Source organism: Castanea sativa, chromosome 9, assembly GCF_040712315.1.
Source record: "Castanea sativa cultivar Marrone di Chiusa Pesio chromosome 9, ASM4071231v1".
NCBI classification, from domain to species: Eukaryota; Viridiplantae; Streptophyta; class Magnoliopsida; order Fagales; family Fagaceae; genus Castanea; species Castanea sativa.
In genome coordinates, this window is record NC_134021.1 from 39,027,740 (window position 1) to 39,052,341 (window position 24,602).

The 24,602-nt window shown below is 38.4% G+C and overlaps 2 protein-coding genes across 3 annotated transcripts; both read right to left on the reverse strand.

The window, feature by feature from the left end:
* Window positions 1-1,945: 1,945 nt before the first annotated feature.
* Window positions 1,946-5,078, reverse strand: LOC142609195 (calmodulin binding protein PICBP-like). The gene is made up of 2 exons (XM_075780807.1): window positions 2,525-5,078; window positions 1,946-2,154 (listed from the first exon to the last, which is right to left on the reverse strand). The coding sequence occupies exon 1, from the start codon at window positions 5,076-5,078 to the stop codon at window positions 2,574-2,576; it is 2,505 nt and encodes an 834-aa protein (XP_075636922.1). The 3' UTR covers window positions 1,946-2,154; window positions 2,525-2,573.
* Window positions 5,079-16,234: 11,156 nt separating this feature from the next.
* LOC142610953 (F-box/kelch-repeat protein At3g06240-like) lies at window positions 16,235-17,736 on the reverse strand. Of its 2 annotated transcripts, XM_075782942.1 has the most exons (2): window positions 17,520-17,736; window positions 16,235-17,240 (listed from the first exon to the last, which is right to left on the reverse strand). In XM_075782942.1, exons 1-2 carry the CDS (start codon window positions 17,627-17,629, stop codon window positions 16,457-16,459), a joined length of 894 nt encoding a protein of 297 aa, XP_075639057.1. In that variant the 5' UTR covers window positions 17,630-17,736; the 3' UTR covers window positions 16,235-16,456. The 2 variants fall into 2 exon arrangements, with proteins under 2 accessions (XP_075639057.1, XP_075639056.1); XM_075782941.1 differs by having other exon boundaries at window positions 16,280-17,736.
* Window positions 17,737-24,602: the final 6,866 nt, after the last annotated feature.

The following is a 24,602-nucleotide window of genomic DNA, read 5'->3' on the forward strand; positions in this document are numbered from 1 at the left end:
AGGCTCAAGGCAGCAACAATACTGATGCAGGCAGGCACTAGGGTCTAACATAAGCCCTCTGGAATACTAGCACCAATTATCAGCTCAATGCCAGGCACATCAGCATTAGTATAGCAGCAAGCAACAGAGTATATTAGAATCAGCATGGCAGCAATGCTAAACTTGACAGTAAACTAAGCTAAGCTAAGGTCCCAGAGTAGATACAGCCTAAGGACAGCAGGATTAGGAGACAACAGGTTCCTAGCAAACTACTTATCAAATAACTAGTAAATTAAAAATAGATGCTTAAAATACTGGGTCACTTATTAGTTTTTCAAAGACCAGCAACAATCATTGGGTTGTAACAAAACTACACAAAACACATAATAACATAAGCTTAATAGACCAAATGCTTGAAAAAGGATGAAAATTATATTTTCACCTAAAAATCTTTGTTTTAGACTATTAGTCAATTTTTTTAATAAGTAGTTGATCGAAATTTTGACTTGGACTTTTGCTGTATACATAATTAAAGCGGTCTCATGCATATCTAATTGTCTATCGCATTAAGTGTAAGTTCAGTCATGCTATATCAGACAAATCGTATATTTCAATAAGGAAAAAATAAGAAGAAAAAAGCAATCCCTGGTTAAAAGGTAAAACAAATATAAAATTATAAAAGCAACCAATCAAAAGCCTGATATGTGATCTTTTGAAATATACGATTTGATTTATCAATCATGACCAATAAATCAGTTCAATGAATCATGAACAGTCTGAACAGAATAAAAAGTTCAGAATCTTTTCTTTTTTGAAAGAATGAAAACAAAGAGATTTAGCTCATATACTCCTTCACATTGTCAATAGGGCACAGACACACCCATCATAAGATTGTTTTTTTTTTTTGGATAAGTAATGAAGTTCTATTGAGAATAAAATAACTAAGTTTATGATGATGAACAAAAAGGGACAAAAAGTACAAATAAGATAAGATTGTGTTGGCCAAGCAATGTATACTGCACCATCATATATCCATGTTTGACAATCTGCACATCGTCCCTAAGACAAAAATCAACTGGCATAGAATAGCCAGCGTCTCCAGAAGGATTCTTTTTTGTTTAATAAATTGATACCTCTGAAGTAAAACTTTCATGTGGAGAGAAATTACAAATAAAAAAGACACCATGATAAAAACTTCATTTAAGACTCAAATTATGATACTACAAAAGACTTTAACATATGAACTTCACAAAGATAGCCACCTGTTAATAGATTAATCTTCCAATTCCAATCAGACGCTTTTCACATTGAGAAAATCTAAGCTCTCCATGAAATTGGCTGTGTAATCCATCCATGTAGAGTTGAAATCTGATACTTCCATATAGAATTTGGAAGAAGATTGTTCTTGTTTTGACTCTTGGATCAAATGAAATGAGAAAATCGTCAGTTGTCTCAAGTAGAAGTTCACCATTACTGGTGCAGCCACGGAATTGCTCAACACAACATGTAAACGGTACAATTATTTTAGTCCAAGACTTAACCACACCATACTCTCTCTGAGTGAGAAGACAAATTGCATAACACTTAGATATAAATGCTCATGTGCTTCATTTTCATAGTGCAAAACCAGATATTCATTTGAGGAAGTTGTTCAATCTATGGCTAATCCATTAGCCTGAGAGTTAGGAAAGAAGCGTTTACACAAGAATGAGATGGTATTGGCTATGAACTATCTGTGCTTGTTCAATTCTCACGTCATTACTGCATTACAATGTACGTTATAAAACAGTTTTTGACACGCTACAAAATTGCAACTCCCAAGTGCAAATTTTTGTCATTGTATTTCTATTCATTCTTCATAATATACGCAGATTTCAATAAGACTAAAAAATCACAAAGAAAAAAAAAAAAGGCATGCACCATACAATCTCCATTGATTCACAACTTTCATCTATGGGTTATACTTCGGTGTTGTAAATGACAGAATAAGTAACAGTTCAGTGGTTCAGCTGAGAGGTTGACTCACAACGTGCATCTATGTGTTATACTTCTGTGTCCTACATGACAGAATGATGATCTTTCAGAGATTATTACTTTGGAACATTTCCCCTCAGACTGATACTACAGAGCAATGTCCACTGATCACCACCAAGTAGCTGCTTTTTGTCGCCTTACCTGCACATTATCATAAAGAAGAATGAGACTCCACCACGTGAGAAATATACATTATGAATTTAAGATGTTGCTTGTGAGAGCACATCAATTGGGAATTTCTTTAGTTTATGATTGAACTAATGTATGGATGGTCTGATACTTTTTAGCTTAAGTAGAAACTTTTATGCAGTCTAATAGATAAATGTTTTAGATCAGAACAAGGGCTTTAAGTGGCTAATGTGTCCCTATTATTATGAGTTTCTCTTTAGCTTACTTTAATGAAACTTTGTGATCTACATTTTACTAATATCATACTTCTCTTTGTACACTATGGGACTTCTTGCTCTGCCTTATGTAAATGAAAAGGAAAGTCGAGGCTCTTTGTATTTACTTTGACTGTATGCAGTTTTGCATGATATGAAGCTGCTGCGTCTTGCCTTTCAACTTCCAATAGTTGGAGTGACTGTTTCAAATGCTTTTACAAGAAGTTCCACTTTTCTTTTCCGTTCTGGAGTTAGTTTTGCAACAACCTGTTGAAGTGCATAATCAAGCATCCATTCCTCAGCATCCTTTTTCTGATCCATGTCTTGATGCCTTAAATGAACTTTTTCTGCTTCAGGGTCCAGCTCCAAAGGCAAATACCGTGGCTCCCGTGGATTAAATCTCCTTACTTTTTCTATTGCCTTGATGAATCTTTTAAGTAGGATCAACTTTTTCACATTGCTCCAGCTCCTTGTTATTTGCTGGTTAGATTCCTTTCCCATCTTCATTTCTGTTTTCTCTTCTTCTTGGGTACTGACACTATCAGATATGAGCCCTTTTTCTTCTGAATCTGTATTTTCAGACTCCACGAAGCTGTCTTTATCCAAAATTTTGCACTTCAAGATGAATGGTTCCCCTCCTTCACCACTTTTCTCTTCTGAGAGCTCTTTATCTTGATCTATGCCACTAGTGATTTGTTGATCATCAGTTGAGTGGTCCTTCATTTCTGGAAGAAGGATTTCATCAATTGCTTCTTCTACAAGCTTAATGGCCTCAATACGTTGGAGTTCAACCTTCTGGTCATCTGGCTTGTTATCCATTTCCATGTCTTGATTTATTTCTGAGAAATTTTGACAAGAATTGGAGATGCTTGTTACAGGCAATGAGTTGGCATTGCTCGCTTGTTCTTCTTTACCTGCTTCATCAAGATGTGGCTTGGTTTCATCATTTTCTGCGAGAGCTGATACCATGTGCTTATATACTAAGCCCCACAGCCTCATGTTTTTCCGTTTTTCAAATTGTGTATCATTTGCTACATCAGCGGTGGAACAATGCTTAGATTCTTCAATTGGAGAAAATCCAGGAAGGGACTGAGATTCTGGCTTAGTTACTCCTCTTTCTTCCTGGGTTGCCATTGATTCAGAACCACTGTTGCAAGGTTCTGAACTTGAAGTAAATTCTCTGGAGACTTCTCCATTCTCTTGAACTTCTTCATGACAGGTGCTCACAATGTCCTCTGGCTTCAAGGAGAATTCATCACATGAGCTGGGGACTTTGACCTCCGGTGAACAACTGTTGATAGAATCAGGCTGATCATCAGCAAGAATGAATTTGTTGTCCACCTTATCAAGGTTGATGACAACAACTTGCTTTTCCTTCCAGTCTTCTTTGGTGGCTTGAGAAGCAAGAATGTCATGTTCTGCTTTAATGCAGCAACTCTCCAAATTTGCTCCAAGCTCAGAAAATTTCACTGGAGTTTGCTGTTTGTCAGTAAGAAAATCACCAACTTGGTCTGGATAGTCTTTGAATTCTTTCTCTAGATATGATGTTTTCCTTGGCAAGTTCTCAGCAGACTCTTCATAACTTCTTTCTTGACATGTTTCATCTCCACTTTGAATTGAAAAATCATTACAGGATTGAATGGAATTTGCTCGAGTGCAAACCGCAGAATTGGACCTCTGGCTATTTTCAATTTCTTGAAGTGGAAGTACTTTCTCAAAAGCTTCTACAAGCAGTGCAACTTTTTGTTTTTGAGCTGGAGCTAATTTAGAAATGACCTGTTGAAGTGCATGATCAAGCATCCATTCCTCAGTGTTTTTTTTCTTGTCTGTTGTTTGGTGCCTCAGACTAACATTTTCTGCTCGTGGGTCAGACTTCAAAGATAGATATCGTGGCCCTCGGTGTTTGAAATTCCTCACCTTCTCCAGTGCCTTGACAAATCTCTCGAGGAGGATTATCTTTTTCAAATTGCTCCAGCCCTTGAGCATTTTCTTGTCAGATTTGTTTCCCACCTCAGATGCTGTTTTCTCATCTTTGGGAGTACTAATAGTATCGATGTTGAGCCATATTGCTTTTGTATCTTGTATCATACTGTCTTTAGCAGGCTCGCTGGAATCTGACATGCTCCGATCCCCTCCCTCACCATGACTCTTTCCTAAGAGTTCCTGGTCTGAACTTGTGCTACTAGTAATTGATTGATCATCAGTTGAGTTGACTTGAAAGTCTTGGAGAAGGATATTATCGACTGCATCTTGTACGAGCTTAATGGCATCAATCTGGGTAAGCTCATTCCTTTGTTGGGATGCATCGTGACTTTCCTTAGCGGTGTCTTCAGTTGTTTCAGAAAAATCCTCAGAAGAACTAGAGTTGCTCATTCCAAGCAAGTTGTTGCCATCTTCCACTTGTTCTTCATTGTCCACCTCATCTAGATGGTGCTGGTTCTCAACCTTTCCATCATTACCTACTACTGCATGCTTATATAGCAAGCGCCACATTCTGATATATTTCTGATTTTTAAACTGCATCTTGCCTTCTAAATCGTTTGAACATCCTTTCTTTTCTTCACCGCCTGTAATTTCTTCCTCCATTGGCTTATGATCAATATCAGAAGAGACCACACTGTTACTTCCTGTTGATTCCACAAATCTGAAAGAGTCTTCACCGCCTGTAATTTCTTCCTCCATTGGCTTATGCGAAAAGCGTCTGATTGGAATTGGAAGATTAATCTATTAACAGGTGGTGAAGAAACAGTGTGGAATACCCAGATTTAGAAATGCACCTGAATCGGATTAAGGATTATTTCACTGGCAACCGAGTCAGTATGTCGAATACGATGTTGTCCGGGATACACAACTAGATTGGCTTTTTCCTAGACCGACGTTTTTAGCAATGACGTTTTCTAGAAAACGAGTCATTTTTAAAGAAGTATTTTCTATAAAACTATCTCATTTTCTAATGTTTGGTAGCAACTTTAAATGATTTGAAAAACAACCTCCTAATTTCCCTTATTTAGCTTGCTGTGAGATATAGTTGTTTTCCACAAAAATTTAATAGAAAACAATCTCTAAAAATAAGCCATTCTTTTTATGTTGATCAAAATTAGTTTTCCTTTGACTCATCTTTTTTTATGCTACCAAACACTAGAAAACATAGAAAACTATCTTTACACAAAGTTTTTCATCGAAATAAACGGAGCGACATCGGTGATTTGATTGTGAACTGGGAGATTGGTGTTTGTGGCTAGAAAGGGGAAGTACAAAGACCTTGCTACTTTGGAAGCCCCACACGTGTGACGAGTAAACTGAACTGAAACTAGGGCCAAATTTGCCATGTAACACCGTTTTTTGCCTACTATTTCTATATATATTTGTTAGTTAGGGTTTGTTTAGGATCCGCTTATTTTGCTGAAATTGAAACTTTTTACAGGAAGTACTATAAATAAAATTAAAAGTAAAAGTTAGTTGAAATAGTACAGCAGTACCCATGAATAGTACCAAAAAGTGCAATATGGCTCATGAATAATAGCAAAAATAAGCTGGCTTTTTAATCCGGAGCCAAACCCACACTTAGTATCATTTTCAAACTTATTAACAAACTAATATTTTAAGAGCACTCACAATAAAGATGCTAAAATAACTCAAAAGTTATTTTAGCATCTCAATCACACAAAAAAAGCCCTCCAATAAAGTTGTTATAGATAAATTATTTAGCTATATTTTACCTTCATGCTTAGAGTGAGCTGTTATTGATAACAGCTTGCTATAGCATGAAGGTAAACATAAAAATCCTTTTTTTATTCCCTCATTTCTCATGAAAATCTATAACAGCTCCTCTCTCCTCTCTCACTTCTCTGTTTCCGTTCTCTCTTCTCCCATCAGTGGTTCGTGGGAATCGATGTGGGTTTGATTGGTTCGTGGGTATCGATGTGGTTTATGGGTCCGTGGACATCAGCGTGGTTTGTGGGTATCAATATGGTTGTGCTATGGGTATCAACATGTGGTTGTGCTGTGGGTATCGGCATGCTTGTGCTGTGGTTCATGGTTATCGGTGTGAGTCGATTTGTTTGATTTTTGTTAAGTTGTGTTGTGGTTTGATTTCTGATTTGGTCCAATTGTTTTGCTTTTTTTTTGTGTGTGTATATATATATATATATATATATATATATATATATATATATATATTTTTTTTTTTTTTTGCTGTGGTTGGTGGTTGTAGGTTGAGAAGTGAAAGAGGAAGGTTCTTGGGGGTTGGATTGTTTGTTTGTTTGTTTTTATTTTATTTTTTTTCCTGCTGCTGTGGTTTGTAGTTATGGCTAGTGGGGCAACGGTGGAAGTGGTGGAGGTGGCTGATGTTATTGTGTTAGTTTCTGTGGTGGTTGTTTATTATTATTTTAATGGCTTGCTAAAAATATAGAGTCTTTGATGTTTGGTATATTATAAAGTGGGTAGTTAAAATAGATAAAATTTTTTTGAGTTGCTAAAAGTTATAATGTTTAGAGCATCTACAGTAGTAGAGCTAAAAATTTAGCTTTTTAGCTTCACAAAAAGTTATTTTATCTATTTTACCTACTCACGTTACAAAATATGCTGCAGCAGTGGATCTATTTTAGCTTTCAATAAAATAAAATAATATAAATATTACAATAAAATAATATATCTATTATAATAAACAACAATCACAACCACCCGCAACTGCTACCACCGTCGCCACCACCGACTCTTCCACTGCCACCGCAATCGCTGCCGCCACTGCTGCCTCCACCAATTCTTCCACCACCACCGCCGCCACCACCGCCACCGACTCTTCCACCGCCGCCGCCGCCACATGATAGCAAATAATCATCTAGTGTTAACAAGTGATTTTTTTAACCACAAATTATAGTTATACATTTTTTTTTTTACTAAAACAATTTCTCAATCATCATGATAGTAAATAAGAAACTAGAGTAACAATAATATTTTGTTTTAACCCCAAATTATATATATAAAAAACTCAAACTAAATTATGAAATGGAGGAATGGTGTGATAAAAGAATGAAAAAAGAAGAAGCAAGTTGTATTATTTTAATCTCCGGCTGGAATAAAAAATCATTTTTTTTAGCTCTCAGCTACAGTGCACATGTATCTATACAGGTGCACTGTAGCTGAGAGCTAAAAAAAAATAGCTATACCTCCACTGCTGTAAGGTGATTTTTTGTGTTTTGGTATAGCTAAAATATTTATATAGCTATTTAGCTCCACTGCTGCAAGTACTCTTAGCTTGCTTACTGTGAATGCTCTAAGTCTCTTAAACTCAAGTTTGCCGTAGCAATTCAATTCATAGAGAATCTCTAATCTCAAAACCTTCAAACCACCATGACCAAATCTCTATGGCTCTCCTTCTTCAATCAACACCTCTACCTCAGGTGGTGGTTCGCTTCTCCAACACATCCTCCTCTCCCTACATCACTCAGCCTAAGCCCTTTCTTCTTTCTCCAATTTGACCCTATCTCCTTCTAGACCTTGATCTCATCTTTCTGATCTAAAGGAGGCACAGCCTCCTAACCCATCATGAAGCCTAGCCACCACCACTATGAGGGTGGCTTCTTAACCTCAGCCTTAGCCTCTTTTCGAAACCCGAACCCAAAAACTTGCATCTAATCAATCTCTTTAACACTCAAAACCCCAAACCCACTTATGGAGACAACAAACCTAGAAAACAGAAAACAACAAAACCAAGCAACAATACCACCAGAGACAACAAACCCCAAAAAAAAAAAAAAAAAAAAAGCAACAATACCAGAGAGAAACAACAAACCCAAGCCACTCTAGTGCAAAGCTAAGAGAGTTGTTTTGGTGACGAGATCGTGATTTTTGGGGGTGGGTTTATGCTCTGTGTAGAGATATTATGAATTTGTGGGGTTATTTTTGATTTGGGTCGAGGGTTGTTTTTTATTTGGGTCTGGAGAAAAGGGTCTAAAGAAAGAAGAACAAAGGAAGAAAATAAAGAACATGAGAAGGAAGAACAAGAAAGGAATTCGAGTGTCTAAAACTCGAATTCCACATGGATTTTAAATCCACCTCAACTCTGCCCGCACATAGAACTCGAGTCCCTTTGGCTCGAGTTGCTACAGTGAACTCAAGTTTAAGAGACTCAAGATGCTAGTATGCTAATATAGTAATATGTTTTGAAAACCTGCTAACTAACGAAATTGTTCCTAAAATGGTGTTAAACGGTAAATTTGGCCATGAAACTAGCTTCTTTTCTTGTTTTAATTTTTTTTCTAAGAGTGTTTAGCAATTAAATAATAAATTTATTAATTAAATAAGTTGGAAAACTACAAAAGTATTTAAAGTTATAAGACTAAAGTGAATTTCGGTAAAATCTAGATGATGCATTTTGCATTTAGGCAAAAAAATAAAAAACTTACTATTCACGTGGTGTGTGTAATCTTTTATCTATGATATTATCGAGAGAAGTCCCTTTAAAATGTTAATGGCCCCAGATGTTGCAAAGATGCATCTAGGCTAAGGCTGTCCATGGGTCGGGTTTGTACCTAACCTGGACTTGACTCGACTGAGGTGGGTGGATGAAAATTTGACTTGAAACCGACTCGGAGATCTGGTTGGATTTTTTGGCTCAAGTCTCGTCGATTTCGGGTTGATTTGGGTCGGTCTCGGGTTTTATCACCAGGGCTGAAATCTGGTTGGATCCGGAGAGATCTGGCCGGATTCGTCAAGATTAGGCCTAGATTTCCTCGGATAATGGCGAGATCTCGCTGGATCTCGAAGGATCTAGACCTAATCTCAACGAGATCTCGTCGGATTTGGTCCGAAATTCGTAATAATTCACTGGAAAGGATAAAAGTCTCTATTTGGGTCTGGTGTCATGGGTTTTGAAACGAAAAACCGACAACCGATTCGAGTGGGGTCGTGTTAGTAAGTTTGAAACCTGCGTCCGACCGCCGGAGTCGTCGGATCGGATGGTGGCGAGTTGGACGTGGGTGGGTTGGCCAGGTTGAGTGGGTATGTGTTAGGATTAGTGCCCTGAAATCCTATTGTGTGATGCTATATATGTTATTATTTATGATATTATGTATGACTTAATGTTGTATTTAATAAAGTTATTTTGTTATTATTTAAAAATAATGGTAACATGAATATTTGGACATTATCATATTGTCTATGAGATGCATAGTATGTGATCTATGTGAAAAGTCACAGAAGATATAAATCACAAGTTCTTTGTAAACTCAGAATTTTAGTTCGTAGTCGGTGATGAAATTGGGCATTTCATCTGCGAAGACTATAACATATCAACTAAGATGATTTGTCTTGATCATGGAAATGAAGATTTCTAGTTGATGTATTGATATGTTTTAAGAGTTAAAACATATTAAACTAGACCGGTGTGAGATTTATTATTCTTCTAACGACTGTCAAATGAATAATAAACTCACGACTTATATTTGCATGAACTCTTATTCCTGAGAGAATAATGGACTTGATTATAAGGTGTAGGTTGCTTTGATATATCAGGAGTGAGATCTAGAGTAACGGTCAAAACCTCAGTATGTTGGGCAACCGCATTTGATATTGATGGAACATATATTCTCAAGATAGAATTCATAGTCTCTTAACGGAAATACAAAATATTCCCTTGAAATAAGTTTAATGAGTTTGTTATTCAGAATGTTAGGCCTAACTACTTTAGTAAATAGTTACTAGAGTATATATTTATGAAATTAGATTTCATAAATATATGATGAATAACTTAAAGGATTAAACTGGGTACTCAAGGATAAGATGTAGTAATTTACAAAGTGGCAGTCTACATTCATGACTTTGTGTTACTACGAATATTTTATTAAAGAGTTGCATGTACAATAAAGTCTTGGGATATAATTTATAGATAAGACCTAGAGTGCAACTATATTTATATAATGATATTAAATATAATTAATGGTAATTTTGAACTTGTCAAGAGTTGACAGAAAAGCCCAAGGTCCATTGGAGCTAGTGTCTTATTGGTCCCTTTTGGTCTCACTCCAAGCCACACACTTAAGCCCAATTGGAAAGGCCTAAAAGGTCAGCCCAATTAGATAATCGGTTAGACACAAAGGGAGAAATATACAGAATTTTTTGTAGAGAAGTGTATGAACACGATTGCGAAGTGGTGCATGTTAGAGTAAGACACTTTGACATTTTCTCCCTTTTGAACTGATTGAGAAACCACAAATCTTGGGCGTCAGTGGAATTGGAGTGAAGATTGAAAGTGTTCCTAATCCCTTCTGATCTTCGGTTTTGAAATTCACCGCTTCAAGGTACATTCTCTTATTCTTAAATTCTGAAACTTGTATAGTACATGCTAACTTTTATGAATGAAGTAGATCCGTTTGTTTTTTGCTGCGCACATGCATATTTCCTTCAATATGTAGGCCGCATGGATAGCCCTACTCTAGGCTTAGTCCATGGCTTGAAGACTCCAATTGTATGGTTGGCCCTAAGATGCTAGATTGCTACTTAATGGTTTTGAACCAGTCCAACCAAAAAAGAAAAAAAGAAAAAAAGAAGAAGGTTTTGAACCAAAAATCTCATAGATCTCACAAGACATTAGGAACCACTAAACTAACATCTTGTAGATTGTTTGATTGTTTCAATTATTCAAGCTAAAGTAACAAAACTTTACCTAGGATGTGACTAATTCCTATCTAAAGAGAAAAACAGTTTGATGGTATTGACGAATATGGAACTGACGAAGATAAGTATAGACGAAGCTGCCTTCACGGACGAACATGACCAGTATCCACGTCATCAAAAAGAGTTAAGGCCATTGAATGCTGCCAATAAAGCCTCAACCGTTACAAGACCAGCTGGACGAACCAACGGGAAGGCATTAACGCCCATTACTCCCCTGAAGACGTTATCAGAAGAAGCATTAATGCCCCAACGGATACAATCCCCAAGGGTATATAAAACCCTCTCAACACCAAAACAAGGTACATACAGAAACAACATCACAACCTGAATCATTTTTTGGTATTTCGATTATTATCTTCTTCGATACTGACTTTATCATCGGAGGTGTTGTGGCAGGCACCACACCGGTGACCACTTGAGTGAATTCTTGCTCCCGCAGGGTCGTCAGAGTACTTCCAGGAGCCATTTGGACGAATCCCAACAAATCAACGAGATACTGCTTCATCACAGTTATTCCATACAAAATGATATATAAGTGTACATGGATTGGGTTATACTAGATTCGGATACTTTAAAACCAGACCCAAATCAACTCATAAGGATTGGGTTGGGAAATTTTCTCAAACTTAATAAAAATATTAGATTTCCATTCAACTATTTAATATCATTTTTCAATAACTAATTATAATTTACACAATTCAATCAACTAATTTGTAATCACTGATCCGCTTCTTCTTCAAATATAGCATTAAAGCACTTCAATTTCCAAGCTTTACAGTTGAGATTTTTTTTTATAATAATGTTTTGTGGTACCACGCCGTTACAGAAGCAATCGACGAAGTAAGCATGCAAAAAGCAAAATGGGGTTTTAAACGTAGAAATCTCAGTCAATATGTGGTCCCTATTGCAAACAAATGCAACCAATTCTTCTTTAGATGAAAAGTACTCTGATTTATATGTCTATAGCAGATAATCATTGTGACTATCTTTATTGGATAATGATTTGGCTTCGTTGAGCTTGAAGTGTGTGGTAATAAATATGCGGCTGGCTATGGTGGAGTTCAAAGATTTTGAAACGCACCTGAATCCGTATGTCGAATACGATGTCGTCCGGGACACACTCGGTTGACAATATTAGCTTTTCCATAGGTTGAGACATCGGTGGTACTTCTGGTTTGGGTTTGTGGCTAAAAGAAAGTGTTTTTTTTTTTTTTTTGGGAGAATATGCAGCTATTCGGCTACAAGAAGGCAAAGTAAAAAATAGAGAAACGAAAAATACACCAACTGTGTATATATATACATTCTCCACGTAAATGAGTCTAAGTAAAAATCAAATACTTTAAAATTCTTGAACTCTAAGTTAATACTGACCATGTGTATATATCAAACGTTTTTATTTTTTGGGGGGGGATATATACGATTTTTTGGAATAGGTTTACAATGCCTTGATACTACTAAATTCTATTAGCTCGCAGTTCTAAGCTTATTATACTCCTTTGTAATATATACTATAATTTTAGCAATAAATTTTCTAAATTTTATTAAAAATACAACCGAGTAAGAAAAATATAATAAATTTTTTTATCTAAAAATTTCCTGTGATAATTTAAGTCTCTTTCAAGCATAGTAGTTGTATGGCATCAACCAACTAAATTTAATTTTTTTTAAATGAAATTTAATGAACTTTCTACAATTTGGTATAGTCACTTGGTGCAACCACAACTTATAAGTCCAACTTTTATTATATAGTAAGTATATATATATATATATATATATATATATATATATATAGGGGAAAAATAACAATAGTAACTAACAAAATAAGATCCTTTATGATGATGCCTAAAATCGTCAGTAAGCCACACGGTTCTCACGTGCCTTAGACAAGATCTTGTACAACACAAAAGCTGAAGACTTTAAGAGGGGTACCGGTGTGGTACCACCCAAATACCCTCCAACGGTCAAGTTAGAGAATTTCTCACAACTCTAGAGTGCCAGAGCTGAGATGAATTATGCGTATCTTGGTTTGTGAGAGTTTTAGGGTTTTTATAGTAGTGTAGGGCCGAAATCCATGCCTTGGTCCAGAAGTTCTTTCCTTATAGGAGAGAACCTCTTCAATCCGCATATCTTCTGGAATCCTTTCCTTATAGGAGTCTTCTTGATTAGGGGTAAGCGTGGGGGGCAAGATATTTCCTTATAAGCGTGGGGGGCAAGATATTTCCTTATACACGCTTGGAGACCAAGCAAGGCCACGTCAGATTCTTCGGAGATTCATATATCCCCTTCTGCTTATTGTCTTCAGCTTATCCTATTTAGCTTATACTCTTCAACTTACTATCTTCAACTTATCCCCTTCATCTTACTATGCCCAAGATGCAGCCGTCAGGTATGGGGTGGAGCCGTAGACTTTTTACAACAAGGTTGTCTCTCATGAGTGAAGCTGACGACTTGTTTACGACCGTTGCCTTGTGCCTTGTCATGGGTGAACATCAGTATTACAAAACTACCCTTGTCACTTTATTTCACTAAGATCCCTCCTAAACTCTTAATAACAATTTTTAAAAAATCTTAATCAAATAAGATTTATTGTTCATTGCTTTTTGCGGATCTAAATTTTTTTTATTTTTTGTACTTCAAATTTACAACACCAAACAACTAATATAACCCCAATGTACTCATATAACACTTATTCAACCAAATACCTAAGAACAAACAATACAACATATCAAATGAAAATACTTCCTCAATATGAAAATACATTTTGGCAAATAAACCTTTGCAATATCTAAAACTATTCTCACCTATGTCAAAAAATTTTCTTTGTGCATCAAATTATGATTTGGGTTTTGCACTTGAGATGATAGAGAGATGATCGCTTGAGAGATAACACCGAATCTAGGGATGTATAGCTATGGAGCTGTGAGAAACACTGAAGTTAAGGGGACCAGAAATGTTGATTCTGAAAAAACTTGTCTTGTATATGATATTAGTAAAACTTGATTTTCTTAAAATCGAGTTCACTTAAAAAAAAAAAAAACCCAATATAACTCGATACTTTTAAAATTGAGTTACAGACATGACAAAAAAATTTCATAGAAATTTTTTCAAATTCCCATAAAACTTGGTCTTAAGAATATCGAGTTCGGCATTGAAAAAATTTCTGAGGAACTCGAGTTCCAACTGGATTTTTTTTTTAAAAATTGGGAAAAGCCACGGATGCTCGTCCAGCTTGGCAAAAACTTACCAAAAACTCGAAAACATTAAAATTGAGTTACATTGAATCTCGATTTTTTAAAAATCGAGTTTCAAAATAAGGACACGGTACTTAATAGTTTGAAAATAGGAATATTGTGCTGGATATTTTAAAAATAAACCCATTTTCCCTGTCTTTTTTATACAAAAATGTTCCAATGCAGCACAAGACTTCTTACTGTTTCAGAGTATGCTAAAGAAGCTAGACCTTGAGGTTTGGACAGTCATCGCTTGGTCTCTACTCTCTATTGGAATGCCCGTAACAAGTTCGATTTTGAAAACATTCAGCTACAACCGAACGCCATCCGTGATGGAGCTCCTGTTTTTTCTGGAAGAGTACCAGCACTTCACAGCAGCTCAAAAAAAATAAAATAATAAAGACTTTGCAGAGACCATTTTTGTCAAGTGTGTATCTTTTACAGCAACGTCATGTATTGTGTTAGCTGCTAAGCCTGCTATGCTCTTTCGTGAGCTGTTCACTTTTTCGTCTGCTTGTCTGTCACTAGATCAGTTTTTGTATACTTAGCTTTCTATCTTTTAATTTAAAAAAAAAAAAAAAGCCTAAAATTTAGGAATTTTATTTAGGCCTGAAATTTTTTTAAAATATAGGAATTTAAAATTGAGTGCTTATACTCAGTTGACCAGATTCTTTAAACCTTTCTAAGACTTAATAAAGTGTGAGTGAGGGTGTTTTGTGACCAAAAAAAAAAATGATTAAACCCTGGCAAGAAAAACACTTACATTAGATTATTTATTTTACACTACATTTCAATAAAATATTATTTCTTTGTCAATTTTTATTACTCTTCCAAATCATTTCTCCCTCCCTCTGTGTATATAAGTAAAGAAGTAAAAATATAATCCCAAATTAAAAACTAAACATTCAAATAGTAAAATTTGGGATTAAGGACTAAAAGCTAAAGCAATGCTCATGACATTTTTGTCACCAGCACAAAAATGAAACAAATATTATGTTTGCTAAGCATATATTCGTGTCCATGACATTGCCATGTCAAAACAAATATAATAACATTTTTTTTTAAACAGAATCTTCATATGCTAACAATTCTTCAGCAGCTTTCCAATGACAACATAAAACACTCACCACAAAAGGGTCATTTTTTATAATTTCTATCATGTAACCAAAATTATTCCTAAGCTTGAGGTTGAAATGCCTGTCTAAATCCCTAGGGCAGGAGTAACATATTAGCAAACTTAACTACCAAATCATTCAACTAGGAAAAAAAATGTTACAATCAAGACTTAAGAGAGTACATCAATTTATCAATGACTTAACCATTGAAACAGAGGCAGAAAAATAGTGATTCAATCACTTGTAATATTTGAAGTGTGCACATTATCCTTGCGCAGACCAGAAACAATCAGATTTATAACTTAATGCTTTTAAAAAGAGCTAAAAGATTAATGGCATTAAAAAATCATAGATTTGAGTAAAAAATTTGACTTTGACTTCTGCTGTATACAAAAGTAAAGAGTATTCAATCATACCAAGTTCTCTATATCACTAGCCCACTTATCAACAATCTCACCAAACCCAGCCATCTTATATCATACAAAATCATATATTTCTAATTCCATGATTTCCAGCATACTCTAACTAATTCAAGCAGTTAAAACATATTTTATAAAAAAGCATAAGATCAATCAACTATGGCTGCAAAGAATATAAAGCCTTCTATATGATATCGTGAGATAAAAAATCAGCCTTATTTACTGCTTACCACCAATAAATCAACTTTCTGCACGCAGAAATTAAGCCCCTTTTTTTTGGTGGGGACCGCAAGCAAAGAGATTAAGCTCATCAAATTTTTCATGAGGGCAATCAGATGCGATAAAATTATGTTGGCTAAGCATGTATGCAGCACCATGACATTGCCATCTTTGAGGATGTGAACAATGTTATTGATACAAATATCAATTCGGCATAATAGCCATAATCTCCTTTAAAAAAAATTCTTAATAAATTAGTACCTCTGATGTTCATGACATAAAAAATAAGAGGGAAGAAAGAAACAACATAATAAGAGTTCGGATTCAAATTGCATATTTGATACCAATATACTTGCCATTGAACTTCACAAAAATAGCCACCCTGCTAGAACCTCAACAGACTAATCTTCGTATTCAGATGACACATTTACCCCATCAAGTAGAACCAAACTCTCTATGGAATTGGCTGCGTAACAAACCCATCTAATATTAAATTCCGTTATAAGACTGTTCTGAAGTAGATTCTCAGGGTCAATTGATATCAGCCCCGTGCAAATCGTAATTAGCAATTCACCATTGTCTGTGCAGCCATGGAAATGATGACACCAATCGATTGGTACACATTTTCTGGTCCAAGACTCTGCCACGCCATACTCCTTCATCACCCATAAGTGGCACATAATGCCCACAGTAGCTCGATGGTTAGAGAGAATAATATAAGCGAGCGATCCCTTGAACACTGTAAGATATGATTGGTATACATCTAAGAAATCCAGAGGCAGCATTATCTTATGGAATCTCTCATCATTAATGTCAAAGGACAAAATGAAACTGCAGTGTTTATTAGCTACTATACAGTGCAGTGCTCCGTTCAAAAATATATATGGTGACTGATGATAAATATATCCAACGTTGAGGTCAGACAACTCCGCCAACACTACCTTCCTCCACGAATCCGTACTCAATGTGTAAACCTCAGCCTCAGTCGGTGGATCTGGCTCTTCAAGAGACCCTTGGAAAGTCACAAGTCTAAGAATCTTGAAATCATTCTTTTGAGAATGATAAGCAAGCCCAAGGGTGGCACCATCAAAAGGGTCAGTCAAAAGAGCAGGAGCAAGCATCTTAAACTTTCTAATGCTTGGGTTCCACAAATATATTACATGATCACCATTGTTTTCGTCACACCTACCAAGGCAGAAGATGCCATTACAGAAGCAATTCATGAAGGCAACACAATAGGGAAAGGGGGTTATAAACCTGGAAATCTCAGTCACTGTGCGGTCCCTATTGTAAACAAGTGTACGCAATTCTTCGTGAAAAGAATAGTCCTCTGTTACAGGTGTATAAAGCAGATAACCATTGTGACTATTTATATTGGATAATGATTTGGCTTCGTTGAGCTTGAAGTGTGCGGCAATGAAAATGGGGTTTGTGACAGTAGAGTACCATGATTTAGAAACGCACCTGAATCGGATTAAGGATTTCACTGGCAGCCGAGTCAGTATGTCGAATACGATGTCGTCGTCCAGAACACGCTCGGTCAACAATCTTAGCTTTTCCGTAGGTCGAGACATCGGTGGCACTTTTGGATCTTTGGTATAGGTTTGCGGCTGCCAGAAGGTAAAGTAAGAGGAGCCAAGTTAGTAGAAGACTATTTTCAGTGTGTTTGGTTGAAAAAGAAAGAGCTTCCTTTTTAGTTTTTACATGTTTGGAAAGACTGATGAGGGAAGAGAAAAAGAAAAGAATATAATATATTTAATTTAGATACATACATATATATATATATATATATATATATATATATATATATATATATATATATATATTTTTTTTCCTGAATACTCCAAATAAAAATTGAAATTTTAAAAGTTATTAGGAGTGTCCTCCAAATTGGCCGGGGACCGAAAATTATATCTTGCACCCGGCATATATGTCGAGTGCAGGATATACCGGCTCTTGGGGGACATATCATTTTTCTCTTATAATAATGACAATCAACTGAGTAATTCTTATGTATTTTTGGACCATGAAAAATGTTGCTTATTTCTCTCATATTTATGATGGGGTCCGTTCATTAAATTCGTAGTGGAGTTTCATCATCCATGTGAGAGGAGAGAGTATTCTCGAAATACCATAAATGCGTACTCCCTCCATTTTCAAGGAAAATTATTGTGTACTCTTAAACTACTATAAATGCGTACTTCTTCCTTTCACATGAATGGTGGGTTTCACTAATTAAATTCATAGTGAGATTCCATCATTCATGTAAGAGGATGAATATACATTTATAGTACTATGAGAGGAATACCCAATAATTTTCCCATTTTCAAGCCAAGCTTAATTTTTTTTATTGTTTGTGATGAAGCAGAATCTCGTCGGTTGCTTTGGGGTTCGTCCAGATGGTGCCGGTTGTACTCTGACGAACCTATGGAAACAAGAACTTACTCGAATGGTCACCGGTGTGGTGCTTGCCACAACGCCTCCGATGCCCAAGTCAGTGTGAAAGAAGGTAGCAGTCAAAATATCAAAAATAATTTAGTATATGTTGTGATGTTGTGTGTACCTTGTATTAGTGTTGTGAGGGCTTTATATATATCCATGTGGACTATAGTCGTTGGGGTGTTAATGTCTCCCCTGATAACGTCTCTGGCGGAGTAATGGGTTTTAATGCGTTTCTACCGGTTCGTCCAGCTGGTCCTGTAACGGTCCGGGACATTATTAGCAGCATTGAATGGCCTTAATGTTCTCGTCAATGACACGGATGATCGGCCAGGTTCTTCTGTGGAGGCGGTCTCGTCTGTGTTCAACTTCGTCAGTCCCATCAGCTGCCCCCCGGATTACATGGTCGTCAGTGAGTTTCCTGATGGCCGTGGGAGACGAAAAGTTTTTCCTCTTTTTTTTTTTTTTTTTTGACCTTTGGGATTTCGTGCCGCATTGAATGCGTAGTGGCGGTGTTACGTGGGTCGTGGCCACGTGGTATGATGTGGTTGGAGAAGGCCTATGTCCTCATGACCCTTGGGTTTCCCGCCGATTTTCGGTTTTTCTTCCTTTTGGTTCTTAAACTCTTTTACTCCTACTTTACCTTTCATTTCCTTCCAAATTTCAGTTTATCCCTTTGAGCACCTTCTTCATCTTTTTCTTCATTTTTCTTTGCGTGTTTGGTTGCTGGGCTTCTTGCTTCTCTTCCTTGAGGTATGCTTTCTCTTCTTCTTTCTTTCTTTTCTTTTCTCTTTGCAAATATCTGATTTCTTTTCGGTTTTTGCTTTTTGGTTTTCTCTGTGTTTTTGTTTGTTTCTTTTTTGTGGGAATTTTAGCGCTTTCCTGTTTGCCTGCGCTTTGCCTTGGGAAAGAAGAACCAGGATCGTCAAGGGCTTACCCTCGTCCTTCAGGTACTGGAAGTCCAGATTTGTGTTTGTGTCTGGGACGATTTTGAGACCTCCTCTAGCCAGGACTGGGGTGAGATCCCCAGGTTGCTTCGTCGGTGGGGAACCCCGACCTTAGGTGCGTCAGTCTTCTTTCTCGTTTTTTTTTTTTTTTTTTTTTGGACTTGATGTTACCGTCACTAACTTCTTTCATTCCTGTGCAGTTAAAAGGAGGCCAAAGCTGAAAAACAGGTACAAGAAGCGTGTTGAGACGGCCATTGCATATTCCCAGACCATCGAAAACTGGGACGACTTAGTAGATCCGCGGACACTTGCCTTCTACAATCTCGGCCCCAATCCGTCCCCCTACGTCCTGCGGAGTCTTGATATTGAGGGAAAGAAGAGTAAGCACCTGAATTCGTCAGGCTCGATCCTGTAGTCGTATTTATTTGACTGGCTCCTTTATAAAATTTTCTATTTCGCAGAAATGACGACTAAATTCAACAAGGGCATGTACGAGAAGATGCGATCTAAGAAGGACGAACCTCTGTCCAACCTCAGGAAGAAGGTGGTCCGTGTCAAAGGGAAAGTCTCTTCCGTCACCCCGACTGCTTTGGCTACTCCTGTGATCTCCGGCGCCGAGACGACGAGGACGGCTTCTCCGGCCACCTCGGTTGAAGAGATCCCAACACCCGCTTCGAAAAGGCCTCGTACATCAGACAAAGGGAAGGAGGCTGCTTGCTCGTCCACCATTTGGGACGAAGAGAAGTTGGCAACGGACCGGGCTCATGGGGTCGTGACCGCAGAAGACCTAAAGGTGTTCTCGGGTTTGACCCCAAATGAGTTGATGAGTCGTCATCTCCATAAGCTCGTCCAGATACCTTGCTTGTTTTAGGTGACGTATATATCTATATATATATATATATATATATATATATATATATATATATATATATTTTTTTTTTTACATAGGTGTGCTAGGATTAAATTCCTTCGCGTGTCCTTTCTCTTTTTTTTTTTCTTTTTAGGTGTTAGGGGAGACTGTTCACCTTTCAACTGAGTATCTGACTCAGGAGGCCAAGGTCAAGTCCTCGCTTTCTCGGATCAAGGTCTTGGAGATGGAGAACTTGAAGCTGAAGAGGGATCTAATCGCTGCGATGGAGGACGTTCACCACTCCAAGGAGGAGGTCAAGAGGCTGAGTGATGACCTTAAGGTTGAGCAGCAGTTGGTTCTGGATAAGGACGAGCAGCTTGCAGCCGTGAAGGAAAAGATTAAGGTCGTCGCTTCCAAGGCTATCGAAGGCTTCCAGCAGACTGAGGAGTACAACTCTGTGCTCTTCAGCTGGTATTTTAAAGGGTTCGAGCTCTTGAGGAGGTACTGCATCAAGCACCCTTTCGGGGTAGATTTCGAGACGCTGGACATGGAGGAAGTGGACAGGGAGATCTCTGCTGACGAAGCTGCCCAAGCCGCGGTAGCTGACGCTCCTGGAGACCTTCCTGCTGTTGATGTCCTTGTTGTCGAAGCTCCTGCCCTTGATGCCCCTGCCGAGGACGATGCTATTCCAGATGTTTGACCCTATCACTTGTTCAGAATTTTTTTTTTTTTTTTTTAAGGCGCCTGACATGTTTGAGGCTCCACTTCCAGAACATCTTTAAATTTTTTGTTAAGCATATCTTTAGCCCAGTGTTTATGGGTTTTTAAATGTAAAAACAATGGTGATTGCCTTTGGTTTCTAGGCTTTTATAATATCGTATTTACTTACACACGTTGTTCTTCTGTATATCCATATAAGCTCGTCAATTTCTTCCTATTCGTCAGTAATGTACACCCATCTGGGCGGAACGTTATTACTTAGGCATTTTTCTTTCTGTTTTTGCCTTCGTCGGTAATGTACATCCGTCTACGCGGAATCTTATTACTTAGGCATTTTTCCTTATGTTTTTGCCTTCGTCGGTAATGTACATCCGTCTACGCGGAATTTTATTACTTAGGTATTTTTTTTTATGTTTTGCCTTCGTTAGTAATGTACATCCGTCTATGCGGAATCTTATTACTTAGGCATTTTTCTTTCTGTTTTTGCCTTCGTCACTAATGTACATCCGTTTACGCGGAATTTTATTACTTAGGCATTTTTCTTTATGTTTTTGCCTTCGTCAGTAATGTACATCTGTCTACGCGGAATCTTATTACTTAGGCATTTTTCTTGATTTTTTTCCTTCGTCAATAATGGACATCCGTCTAGGCCGTAGTGGGTTTCCGGAATTTTCTACTGACGATACCTGTATGAACACATTATTTGAATCGTTATTTCATTAATTTTAAGGAATGGGTACATTCTTGGGCTACATCTGTTGATGGTACTTCTTCAAGTGTTCAATATTCCAGGGTCGCGGGAGCTTCTGCCCGTCTAGGGTCTCCAAATGATAGCTGCCTTGCCGGGAGTAGTGCACGACTCTGTAAGGTCCCTCCCATGTGGGACCGAGCTTCCCGTGGGAGAAGTTTTTAGTTGCAGTAGTCACCTTGCGTAGGACGAGGTCGCCAATTTCAAGTCTTCTGAGCTTGACTCTTTTGTTATAGTATTCAGTCATCTTCCGTTGGTACTTCATCGTCATGCTCGAGGCCTTGTCTCTTACTTCATCTAAGCAGTCCAGATTGATTTGAAGTTGGTCGTCGTTGCTTTCCTCGCGGAATACTTCTCACCTGGTGCTGGCCATACCCACCTCGACTGGGATTACCACCTCAGTGCCATGAGTGAGCCTGAAAGGCGTCTCTCCCGTTGGGGTTCTTGCTGTTGTTCTGTAGGCCCACAAAACATTGGGCAATTCTTCGGGCCACGCGCCTTTTGCCTTGTCTAGCCAGGCTTTGATGATTCTGAGCAGTGTCCGATTAGTTACTTCTGTTTGCCCGTTTGCCTGTGGGTGTCCAGGTGACGAGAACTTGTGCCTGATACCTAGTCCTGAGCAAAAGTCTCTAAATCCCTGGCTGTCGAACTGTCGACCATTATCAGAAATAATCGTTCTTGGAATCCTGAACCTGCAAATTATATTTCTCCACACGAAGCTACGGATTCTCGCCTCTGTGATCGTCCCTATCGCTTCTACTTCGACCCATTTTGTGAAGTAGTCGATAGGGACGAGCAGGAACCTTACCTGCCCTCTTTCTTGGGGCAATGGGCCGACGATATCAATCCCCCATTGTGCGAATGGCCACGGGAGGTAATCGTCGTCAACTTTTCTACTGGCAGCCTCTGGACATTCTCGAACCTTTGGCACTTATTGCACCTCTTGACGAGCTCCGTAGCGTCTACCTGCATGGTCGGCCAGAAATATCCTGTTCTAACAACTTTGCTTACCAGAGATCTAGGCCCGGCGTGGTCTCCGCAAATCCCTTCGTGGATTTCACGAAGGACGTACTTGGCTTCTTCCTCGTCGACACACTTCAGATAGGGCAGGGAGAAGCCTCTTTTGTATAAGGTATCATTCAAAATCGTGAATCTGGCCGCTCTTGCTTTAATCTTCTCGGCTTCCATTGAATAACGAGGGAGATGCCCGTCTTGAAGGAATGAGACGATCGGTGCCATCCAACCACCTACGCTCTGAATGGAGAATATTGGGACTTCTTCGATGCTGGGGTGTTTCTGAATCTCCATGAGAAGTTCACTGTTCATTGGTTCTTCTTCAGACGAGGCCATTTTGGCAACCTCATCTGCCGCCATATTCTGGTTTCTCGGGATCCGAACGAAGTCTAACTTATCGAACCCACGGGCTAAATGTTTCGTCAGCTTGAGGTACTTCTGCATTCTCTCTTCTTTTGCCTCATACTCTTCCCTGATCTGCCCTATTGCCAGATTGGAGTCGCTCTGAATAAGCAGGTTCTTAATCCCAAGGGCTTTGCCGAGTCTTAGTCCCGTCAGTATCCCTTCGTACTCGGCCTCATTGTTGGTCGCCGGGAATTTTAATTGGACTCCATATTTGAGTTTTTCTCCATCGGGGGTGTTTATGATAACCCTACTCCCCCTCTTTTGGCCGACGAGCCGTCGATCCGAATTGTCCATTGTTCTACCTCGTCTTTGCTGTCGTCATCTTCTGGAATGGTGAACTCGGCGATGAAGTCTGCTAGAACTTGTGCCTTGATGGCCGTTCTGGGATGGTATTCGATGTCGAACTGGCTGAGTTCGATTGCCTACTGGACCATTCTCCCAGCTGCTTCAGGTTTGTTCATGGATTTTCTGATAAGTTGGTCCGTCATTACAAGGATAGGGTGTGCTTCGAAGTATGGTCGTAACTTTCGTGAAGCCACTATTAGGGCCAACGCGATTTTCTCAATCCTGGGATACCTGGTTTCTGCTTCTTAGAAGGCTTGACTGATGTAGTAAACTGGAAACTGCTTCTTATCCTCCTCTCGAATTAAGGCCGCGCTGATGGCCGTGGCTGATGCTGCCAGGTATAAATAAAGGTTTTCCCCTGCTTTTGAGGGACTCAAGACGGGCGGACTGCCGAGGTAACGCTTGAGCTCTTGAAACGCTGCCTCGCATTCGTCAGTCCAGGAGAAAGCCTGCTTCAATGTCTTGAAAAAGGGGAGGCATTTTTCTGTTGCTTTAGAGACGAACCTATTGAGTGCAGCGATCCTCCCTGTGAGCTTTTGGACTTCTTTGACGGTCTTTGGTGACGCCATGTTGAGTATTGCTTGTACCTTCTCTGGATTTGCTTCTATTCCCCTTTGAGACACCATGAACCCTAAGAACTTCCCTGAGGCTACCCCGAACACGCACTTACTGGGATTTAGCTTCATCTGATATTTTCGGAGGGTATCAAACGTCTCTCTCAGATCGTCCAGGTGTGTCAATTCCTCTTTGCTCTTGACGAGCATATCATCTACATACACCTTCATGTTTCTACCAATTTGCTCGCTGAACATCTTGTTTACTAGTCTTTGGTATGTTGCTCCTGCGTTCTTCAATCCGAAGGGCATCACCTTGTAGCGATGAAGCCCTCGACTTGTGATGAAAGCAGTTTTTTCCCCGATCTTCCTCGGCATTCTATCGGTTGTATCTTGAAAAAGCATCCATGAATGTTAGTAACTTATGTCCAGCCGTAGAATCTACCAGTTGATCTATCCTCGGCGGGGGAAAACTATCCTTCGGGCAGGCCTTGTTCAGGTCCGTAAAGTCCACGCACATTCTCC